Consider the following 11,402-nt stretch of genomic DNA (forward strand, 5'->3'; position numbering starts at 1 on the left):
AAAATACTTCTATAAATATATAAAAAAACTAAAAAAATAAATTATAACAAATTCAGTTTTTAGTAAAGTCGTTTCTTTCTTAAGGAAAACTAAAAACATTAAATAATAATGACAAGCGTCTTTTACTAAGTGAGCCAACTCCTTTTTTGAAGAAAAAACAGACGAAAAAACAAAAAACATACCATAAATAAAAATTTAAAAAGAGTGTACCTATATTAATTCTACTTCTGATTTCTTACCATATATTTTAAAAGTATATATCAATTGTAATACCTCTTTCAATATATTTTAAGCCTCCTTAATCTTTTTTAATTATTAAATATTAAATAATAAGTTATTTAAGAAAAACAATAAAACGACCAGATAGTACTAACCTAAAAAATAAAATATTTTTTTTGAAAAAGTCCACCTACCCTTTAATTTGTATTAAAAAATAAGTAACAAAATTTTTTTAAAGCATTTTTTTTCTTTTTGGAGTTTTAATCTATTTTATGTAAAATAATTTCACATTTTTTGCAAAATATTTAGAACTTTGTGAAAAAATATAATTGATGCTCATCTAACTTGATTCAGTTGCATGTCTAGATTGATGAATGCTTAATTTTTTAACCTTCAACTTCTTCATTATTTTTGTCAACATAATAGAATTCAACGTGTGTGTCTATATATATATATATATATATATATATATATATATATATCTTCTTTGTTTTCATTTAAGTCATTCTTTATTGTTAAAATTTTCGCTCAAAGAAAAATTAGTTTCATCAAAACTGAAGCTTTGTGATCACTATTATATTATTTTGTTGTAGTTTACAGGTCGTAGATGAATTTACAGGTGGTAGATGAATATTGGTCGGCTTTGAGGAATTTTTTTAGGTAAATGTTAGGTATAATTGTATTGTTTTTATATCTCTGTTTTGAGAATTTTTTTTTAGTGTGTAGAGGTAAAGTTTAGTTGTATTATTTTGATACCTCTATTATTGTATTATTTTATTATAGTTTACAGGTGGTTGATGAGTGTCGGACGGCTTTGGGGAAATTTTTGGGTAAAGGTTAGATTTAATTATATTATTTTGATGTTTCTATCATCGTATTGTTTTATTGAAGTTTACAGGTGGTAGATTAATGTCGATCAACTTTGAGACATTTTTTTGATGAAGGTTAGGTTTAATTAAATAAAATCTCCAAAAGATGTTGAATTTACTTATTTTATTCATCTTTATTATTTAAACAAATATCCTATTTACTGTAACGTTTGAACTCAATAAAGTGAGGCACACGCGCAAGGCGGGTACGCCTAAGCTAGCATATATATATATATGTCCCGCTATATTAGTTTATGCAACACTATTTTATATTAATGATTTGAAAAATGGACACATATCTTGAGTCAAATACGTCACATAAATTGATACTGAGGAATTATACAATCAATAGTATGATTTTACTTGTTTGAATCCACATACTCTAATTAATCCTAAATTTGGCTCTGCTAACTCATACCCCATCAGGACTGGTGTTGAAGTTGTTCTTCCATGGGGGGCGCCATGATGATGCTCTCCAAATCTTCACCGATTTCTCCAGCTACCACTACATAAGCACAACAAATTGAGACTTGGAAAATATCTAATGTATGATATATATGTTTCCATAGCTCGTTTTGAATCCACATACTCCACATCCTAAATGCAGCTCTACTAACTCATACCCCATTGGGATTGGTCTTGAACTTGGGCTTGCATCGGTGGTGGCCATGGTGGCACACTCCAAATCTCCATAGCTCGTTTTGAATCCACATACTCCACATCCTAAATTCAGCTCTACTAACTCATACCCCATTGGGATTGGTCTTGAACTTGGGCTTGCATCGGTGGTGGCCATGGTAACACTCTCCAAATCTTCACTGATTTATCCAGGCTACCACTATACACGATAAATTGCTGATCACCAGAAGTTGTTGGTCCACGATCATCTTCAACAGCAATACACTTAACAGGACCTGAATGTCCTTTCAACACTGATAAACATATATGCTCACAGCCTTCCCTTCTCCACACACAAATATTCGAGTCAGCTGATCCACTAAAAACTAAATTCCCAGCAGTGGCTAAGCAAAGAATCGCTGATTTATGACCTCTCAGAACCCCTCCGAGTGACAAAAACTTTGTGCGTTCCCAAAAGTTGACTAGTCCGTCAGATGAACCACAATAGAGGAAATTGGAACTAGGATCAACAACTAAGGATGTTACCGCACATTCTTGCTTTAACAACGTTTGTGAAAAGAAGTGCTTTGTTTTATTCCCTTGTAATTCTCTTCTCCAAACTTTTACCGTTCCATCAGCTGAGCCTGAAAAAACTAGCCCATCAAACCCAACAACTACTGAATTTACTGCATCTTCATGTGCGCATATGGACTCCAAACACTTAAAATCTGATGCTCTCCAAACCTTTATGGTTTTATCCCATGATGCTGAATATAAGAGAATTTGGTCTTGACTCATGCTAAGAGATGAAATAGCATCAAAATGTCTGATCCACACGGAATTTCTGTTTCTTCTCACTTCAACGTAACTGTTGGGATTCATTGAACTTTTTAAATATGCCTTCAAAGTTGGTAATGTCCCAATGCGCCTGTAAACGTTTGGATCGTTAGGGGAAGCCTTCCATACTCTTACCTGTTGAAGACGCAAATTTTTTTTTAAGAAAATATGCTTTCTGTGACAACTTAAGTTTTTAGATTAGTTCGACCTACATAACTCATAATCAACACAGTATTGTCTCCCGATATCAAAAAAGAATTTTAAAATTATGGCTAACAACTTAAGTTTTTGGATGAATAGACACAAAATTCAATAGTGGTATATGTATAGCCTCCCGATGGCAAAAAGAATTTTGGTACTCCCCCATTCAAAAAGAAATTTCAAGAAAAGTATTAGGTCCACACATAAAGGCATGTGTTTAAGATATGATTTAAGTAAATAGAAGTTTTTTTTTCTTGGTTGCTTTAACTTCTAAATGAGATGATCACAGATCTCAACAGTACCTTTCCATCTTGATGACCAGTGAATATTCTTTCTCCTGTAATGATTATTGCTTTCACCAATCCACTGTTTGATTTGAATCCTGCAAATTCTTTTTGGTTCTTCCATACCCTAATATTCTTGCTGTCTGATCCAGTATATAACAAGTCTCCAGAAGCCGCTAATGAATAGATATGGCCTTCTTCACGAACAAGAGACCCAATAAGGCCCGTGTATAGATAGCTTTCGAAATGAGAAGACCATGGAGATTTCGATAAAGGAGATGTTAGGTCCATAGAAGGTGCGGCATATGGAGACGATAATGAATTATGGTCCTCTGAAGGTGAAGGAGAGATCATCATGCTGTAATCAGAGCTCAATCCATTAGGGCGATTATGGTAATTTGCAGGGCCAGCTTCAAATGTATTGCTCCTACAAAAATTAGTATACTCATTTTGATCCTGATTTCGATCGGATTGTAACATGCTCCCGAATGTTTTTCTCCTAGGGACGCTGTTATCTTCCGTCACCATTTTGTTCTGTTTTCTTGAATTTGAATTCCTCATCACGTATTCTTAAGAAAAAAATAATAATAAACAAAAGCGATCTAGAGATTGTCTCGATGGAAACTCAAGAGTTGATGATGATAAACATACAAATTGAAAAGAAATACTATTGCGTAAGATGTTAGAGAAGAATGTGTGAACAAGGTACGGCCATGAAGATATTATTTACTTATTGTACGAGACTTTTGGAAGACGTAGCTCTCACGGTTTTGTAGAAATGCAAATTGTCAAAGAAAATTGATATGTATCTTAACGAACTTTGATGGAAGAACGCTGTTTACGGAAATTTTCTTTGGCAATTAATAGTAATGTCGATTTTGAGTTTTTCTCTTATGCTCTCTCCTTTCTTTCACCAGTTGCTTATATTAACTTATTATTCTAAAACCAATAGTTTGTCCCAATATCCGGAATATGATGTCTTGCCACTTGTAAAATAAATTGAAGAAGTGATATTTTTAAATTTATAAAAACGGAGATCTTTCATAAGTACATGAAATTAAAAATAAATTGTGAGTGACCTATAAAATTAATTCTCTATTTTGACCATTATTTTGTGATATTCGAAATCCTTTATGTCCAGCATTTAACATTCCATTTTTTCAAGAGGAAGTGATTGAAAGGGAAAAAAATTTACCGAGATTAGGCACTTGGACATATACGGAAATAATTAAACGTCATTTCAATTTCTCTTATTATTTCAGTTTCAGCTTAATATAGATAAATTGATTTTGAAAAATTAGTGTGTATAGTATTTCAAGAGGAATAGTATAATTTGCATTCACAAAATTATCTCAATATTTTTCAAGGAAATATCAGGTTCTAATCCTCGTTTTAAACTTTAACTTCAAACAAATTTTAATAATCCAGTATGAAGTCTTTCAATTTTAATAAGCATTTTACTTATGCATGCGTACTAACATTTTAAAAGGCCATTAAGTTTTAATGTATAGAATGTTAACTTTCTCTATTTAGGTCAATTCCTACTAGTTGTATTGATGATAATTATTTTTAGCTATTTTAAATGACTTAATATTTTAAAATAATTATCCTATGAATGTATAAAAGCTAAGTCCGAATAACCACACTAAATTAGTGAGGTAATCCTTGTGTAATAAATACGTTAGCTTGAAATTCAAAACTCTTGGCCATTTGCGAAGGTACGCAAGTATATGATTAGATCCATTCAGTTTCTTTTTAAGACGGAAGAACGATCAAATTGACTTTTTAGCCTGATCATGAGAAAATTGTTATATGAAACTGACATTTTCAATAATTCACTAAGTCTTTTAAAATTAGTTCTTTTGGGCATTGACTTTATAAAACTTCTAGAAATATGTTTACTTATAGTTTGACTTTTATTAATGATATTGTAATATACTTATTACTTAATTAGTTTTCGTGGTTTTTAAACCTAGAAATCGGGTCAGTTTGAAATTAGATTTGATGGATTTATTGATTGGGAAGTGGGTTTGAATTAATTATATATTTAAAACAATAAAAGACGACAAATATATTTCTGCACTATGATAAATGTACGTATATATCCTCCATCATCATACTTTGAATACTCATATGCCCTTACCGTTAATGAAATGGTACGTATATGCCTCTCACACTAATGGTAGGGGCATATATGTGTACAAAAAGTATGGCAGAAGGTACATACATATCATTTGTCATAGTTTGACGTATATTTATCTCTTTTTCATTTTAATTTAATAATTAACCCAAGTTCACTACCCGACCCAATAAATCCACTACTGACTCAGTCCCAATTAAAGCCAAGAATGTCTATCTAACAGACACGTTTTTTTCACCCCTATAATAATATACACACACAATATAGTAACATCATTGCTACCAATTTAAAAAAAAAAAAAAAAAGAGAAACCATTAACCCATAACATTCAAAAACAACAACAAATAAATTGAAACCCCCACGTTCCAATTTTCAGCAAACTTTCATCGGAAAAACACTACCCATCATCGGTCAACACCACATAGCTATCGTCTCCGTCTAACTGAAAGAACCGCACTGGTGAACCATCGCCACACCCCTAGTTCTGACCACCTCCGACCCAATCTCCACTTCCTGCAATCAATAAACTCCAACTAGCAACAATGACCAATCACTGCAATTTGATTGAGATTCACATTTAAAAGAAAAATAGAGAGCATCGGGTTTGAAACAAAAATTGAGGTCGGATTGAGTTGGTTTGAAATCGGGTTCGATAGGTTTATTGCGTCGGATAGTGGGTATGTTGGGTTCGAAATCGAGAGGATGTCATGCGAAAGCTATTAGTTGCAAACTATGAGATGATAAATAAGATGACAACGAAAAACAATACTAAAAACATAATTTTATTATATGATTTGGCCAATTGACCTACATATAAAACCTAATATTAAAAAGCATAAAACTAATGAGAGAGAAAATCTCCCCCTAAACCAAACTCTTAAAAGACTACATTGTGGATGCTATATGGTATGGTATGAAAAGGGGGTCTTCTATTTATAGATGTCCAAAACCTTTCCTCCAAGAAGAGGTTAGCTAAATATGAAAAAGAATTATATTTTTTTCTTTCAGGAAAAGTAAAAGTAATTATGGTAACTTTTATTTTCCTTCTAAGAAAAAGTAAAAATTAAATATAGTAAGAAAATCAGGACAAAAACCCTAAAAGAGTATGAGTTAATTATTTGAAATGAAAAAATTAAAATGAAAAAGGGAAAAATATACTCCCAAACTATGATGAATGATACGTATATACCCTCCGTCATACACACATAGGGCATATACTTTCCATTTCATTAACGTAATGGCATATGCATGTTTATTCAAAATATGACGTAATGTATATACGTGTCATTTATCATAATTAATTTGGAGATATATTTGTCCAAATTCCGCATTTATAATTGGATCATAGTACAAAGATGCTTAATGTAATTTAAACTATAATAATTCCATGGTGTGAAACCGTATAAATATTGACTCTCTTGATCCCAAATGGTTTCCATAATTTAATGAAGGTTGTAATCTTTTCGTGATAGTTTGACCTTGGATTCAGGTCAGACCTACATAGGTTTAAGTGGATTTCTATGAACCCATTTCGTTGAAAAATTACATTGTATATATACACAGGTATAAGCTGTCTTTACAGATGTTCAAGATATATTTAACTGTTTGAACCTAGAATAAACAATTGGATTGCTTAGCCTAGTGGCAAAGGGGCCATTTCTTAATTTTTACCTTACGGTTCGAGCTCCATCAACAAGTTTTTTTTGTTTTCTTTGGGCAGAAGCTCTTTTCTTTACCCTTTTTTGTTTCTTTATGCAACAGCTACTTAATATTAATTGACTTTTTTCGCTACCTGTATTTATTTTTTATATATTGAACCCACTTACTGAAAAGTCTGGGTCAGCCCCTACTTGGATTCAAGCTTTTTGTTTGTCTTTTCTTGTTGTAACTCTCATTTAGACTTTTTCAGAACTTAGTTGTATATCAAGTAGGTTACCACCCATGGATATTTCACAGGATGAATAGATGCCTCGATGTTTTTCAATGATTATAATTAAATTTTAACAATGAAAAGTTTTTTGGTAGTAAATGCTTTTTCCTTCTAAGGTCTACCGTTTCAAATTAATTTGGTTGGTGCATGCTAATCATCAAATAGTAAAAACAAATGTATATAGAACAACTAGAGTTTTTTTTTTTTTTAGACCCCTCAACTTGACGTCATCTTTCGCTTTGGCACCTTTAATGTATGTTGTTAACTTTTGGCATCTCAAGTAGCGTACGAGTGTGTCATTTTGACACTTTTTATGTAATCCACAAAAATATGTGATATATGTGTATTACACACGCGATGATGTGTAAAGTGACCAATAATAATAGAATATTTATAATTTTTTATCCAATTTTTTTTAAATAAAAAAAATTACCCCAACTCCTCGTACATCGTCTTCTCCAAACACCCCCCACCCCAATCAACTTCTTCACCTAGCAACCCCCCAAATCATCTTCTCCAAATACCTCAACGCCCCTTCACCCACCCACCCGAGTCGCCTTCTCCAAATACCCAAGTTCCCCTCCCAATCCCACCTTCGAATCATTTTCTACAGAATCGATTTCTATCTCTATTGAATGAGGTTGTAAGTATTATCCAATTATTAACCTTTGTATAATGCGTCTAATTAAATCATAGTATGGCAATAGGCATTTCTATTTTGAGTGAACCCAACAATCCATTGCCCTTTAGAATAATGAATTATGCCACCAATACCACAATGCACATAGGCATTAGAAAAGCCTCATCAATATTTCATTTAAATACCTATATAATGCAAGTAAGAAGAAATAGAGATTTCTTCATACGAACAAAGCTAGAGAAAGAATTTTATTTTCCCTTTTTTTTCCCGTTAGATTCGATCAATGAAGAAAAAATTATCTTAAGAAGGGAAACCATTTTAAGAGACGAGAATGGTTAAAATCAACGGAAGTAAAATCAATCATTCTTGTTTCTTAAAGAAGGAAAATTCTTGATTTATGTTAGAACCGATCATTCTTGTTTCTTAAAATCAAGCAAATAATGAGTTACGTTGTTTCTTGATTTCCTTCTTTTTTTAATTTGATCCTATATTTGTTATACGTTGATTTTAATTGGTTAATTCGTATGATAAATATTTTTCATAGATTTCTTGTGTTCATAATTTTAACCATTAAATAAGTTTAAGATTAACAAAAAATGATGGATAAAAATGAGGAAGAAGGTATAAACTAATGTAATGAGTTAATTAATATACTGTTTTGTTAGGGTTTTTTCCTTGATTTTCTTACCAAAATTAAGTTATACTTTTCTTGAAAGAAAAATAAAAGTAATACCATAATTACTTTTACTTTTCCTTAAAGGAAAATATAAAACTTTTTTATATTTGGTTAACCTCTTTTTTAGAGGAAAGGTTTTTGACATCTATAAATACAAAGACCCCTTCTCATACCAGAACACAATAGAATCCACAATGTAGTTATTTAAAGAGTTTGTTTAGTGGGAGATTTTCTCCCAATAGGTTTTAGTTTTTTTTTTTTCAATGTTATTTTTAATATGTAGGTCGTTTGACCAAACCATATTAATATTATGATTTTAGTTTTTATTTTTCTTTGTCATCTTATTTATCATCTCATGGTTTGCAAATTATTAGCTTCCGCATGAAGCCCTCTTGATTTCGAACCCAATAAGTGGTATCAAATCCTATGGTTCAAAGATCAGATGGTTCGATTGGGGATAGTATAAAATCAAAGTTGCAATGACTTTGATGATAATGAAGATATATAGCCCAAAAGGCTACATGTGGAGAAAAAATTCAAACAAATATTCAACAATCCTGCTGCTAATCCATTTTTGAAACCAAAATCAATTTTTAACCCATGTTTATGGGCTCCAATTTTCAACCCATACTTGCTTTAACTCTTGGGCTCCTTTCAGCTCGTGAATTTATTTTTAACGTGTGAGCTCCACTGCTAACCTGTGCCCACTTTCAGTGCACAAGGCTTCACTTTCAATCCTGTTTACTTATAATACAGGGCTTCAATAATATCAACTCGTGCTTTTATTTTTAACGCATAGGGCTTCAATTTTTAACCATATAAATTTTTAATCATGGTAAGAAGCAGTGATATATGAAGATTGTGTGAAGAAGGAAGATCAAAATTATTTTTCCAGAAAATCAAGCCAAAAAGGGAGATTTATTGGGGTTTTTGCCTTGATTTTCTTACCAACATTAAGTTTTACTTTTCTTCAAAGGAAAATAAAAGTAACACCATAATTACTTTTACTTTTCCAGAAAAGAGAATATAAAACTTTTCCATATTTGGCTAACCTCTTTCTTGGAGGAAAAATTTTGGACATCTATAAATAGAAAGACTCCTTCTCATATACCGGAACCCAATAGAATCCATAATGTAATTGTTTGAAAAGTTTTGTTTAGGGGGAGATTTTCTCCCAATAGATTTTAAGTTTTTTTTTTTAATATTATTTTTAATATGTAGGACGTTTGACCAAACCATATTAATAATTTTAGTTTTTATTTTTCTTTGTCATCGAATTTATCATCTAATGATTTGCAAACTATTAACTTTCGCAAGACGCCCTCTCGATTTTGAACCCAATATGTTTGTCCATTTATAAACCTTTGTGTAATGCGTCTAATTAAATCATAGTACGGCAGTAGGCATTGCTATTTTGGGTGAACCCAACAATCCGTTGCCCTTTAGAATAATGAATTATGACACCAATACCACAATGCACATAGGTATTAGAAAAGCCTCATCAATATTTCATTTAAATATCTATATAATGCAGGTAAGAAGAAATAGAGATTTTTCCATACGAACAAAGCTAGAGAAAGAACTTTATTTTCTTTTTTTTTGGTTAGATTCGATCAAAGAAGAAAAAATTATCTTAAGAAGGGAAACCATTTTAAGAGGCAAGAATGGTTAAAATCACCTGAAGGAAAAATCAACCATTCTTGTTTCTTAAAGAAGGAAAATTCTTGATTAATGTTAGAACCGATCATTCTTGTTTCTTAAAATCAAGCAAATAATGATTAACATTGTTTCTTGATTTTCCTTCTTTTTTTAATTCGATCCTATATTTCTACATTGATTTTAATTGGTTAATTCGTGTGATAAATATTTTTCATAGATTTCTTGTGTTCATAATTTTCACCATTAAATAAGTTTAAGATTGACAAAAATGGTGGATAAAAATGAGAAAGAAGGTATAAACTAATGGAATGAGTTAATTAACATACTGTTTGTGGGACAACTTGGACTCCACATTAGTCGAAAAAGGGCATCCACTTGCCTTTAGATAAGTGAAACACACAGCTTTGCAAAAGGTGCCAAAATGACACATCTGTACGCTAGTTGTGGTGCCTAAAGTGAACAATGTCCACTTGAGGTGTCAAAGTGAAAGATGGTGCCAAATTGAGGTGTCTGACGATGTATTCAGTCCTTTTATTAATTGCCGAGAGAGGGATGAAGAAAGTAGCTAGAAGGAAATGTTAGGGGTTTTACCCTAATTTTCTTACCAAATTTAACTTTACTTTTCTTGGAAGGAAAATAAAAGTAATACCATAATTACTTTTACTTTCCTGAAAGGAAAATATAAAACTTTTTCATATTTGACAAACCTTTTTCTTGGAGGAAAGGTTTTGGAACTTTATAAATAGAAGACTCCATCTTCTCATACCATAACATAGTAATATTCATAATGTAGTCTTTAAAGAGTCTTGTTTATAGGGAGATTTTCTCTCATATTTTTTTTTATATTTATTTTAATTTAGTTTTTTAATATGTTGGCTGATTGGCGAAACCATATCAATAATATTATGCTTTTTTTAGTTTAGTTTTGTGTCATCTAAATTATCATCATATTAGTTTGCAAACTTTGAGCTTACACATGATGCCCTCTCGATTTCAAACCCAACAAGTGGTATTAAAACGCATTGTTCAATGGTCGAATGGTTCAGATTGAGGACATATTGGGATTAAAGTTGCATACAATTTGATGATAATGAAGATCTTTGTCTAACTACATGTGGAAAAAATTTTCAAACAAATTTTCAACAATCATGTTGCTAATCCATCTTTAAAATCAAATCAATTTTCAACTCATGTTTATGAGCTCCAACTTTCAACCCCTGCTTACTTTCAATGCTTGGGTTCCTTTCAATTCGTGCATTTATTTTTAACGCATGAGCTCCACTCTTAACCTGTGCTCACTTTCAATGCACAAGGTTCCACTTTTAACCC

The 11,402-nt window shown here is 31.5% G+C and overlaps 1 protein-coding gene across 1 annotated transcript; it reads right to left on the reverse strand.

Moving 5' to 3' along the window:
• Window positions 1–1,346: 1,346 nt before the first annotated feature.
• Window positions 1,347–3,923, reverse strand: LOC107868034 (protein JINGUBANG). Its single transcript, XM_016714591.2, has 2 exons — window positions 3,047–3,923; window positions 1,347–2,678 (listed from the first exon to the last, which is right to left on the reverse strand). The coding sequence occupies exons 1-2, from the start codon at window positions 3,587–3,589 to the stop codon at window positions 1,827–1,829; spliced, it is 1,395 nt and encodes a 464-aa protein (XP_016570077.1). The 5' UTR covers window positions 3,590–3,923; the 3' UTR covers window positions 1,347–1,826.
• Window positions 3,924–11,402: the final 7,479 nt, after the last annotated feature.

The sequence above is a fragment of the Capsicum annuum genome, chromosome 4 (assembly GCF_002878395.1).
Source record: "Capsicum annuum cultivar UCD-10X-F1 chromosome 4, UCD10Xv1.1, whole genome shotgun sequence".
NCBI classification, from domain to species: Eukaryota; Viridiplantae; Streptophyta; class Magnoliopsida; order Solanales; family Solanaceae; genus Capsicum; species Capsicum annuum.

What these genes read in the sequence shown, in the direction of transcription:
- LOC107868034 (XM_016714591.2), bottom strand. Translation starts at nt 3,589, where the DNA reads ATGAGGAATTCAAATTCAAGAAAACAGAACAAAATGGTGACGGAAGAT. An exon ending in CTGGTCATCAAGATGGAAAG is followed by an intron (nt 2,679 to 3,046) that starts GTACTGTTGAGA and finishes CGTCTTCAACAG; the next exon opens with GTAAGAGTATGGAAGGCTTC.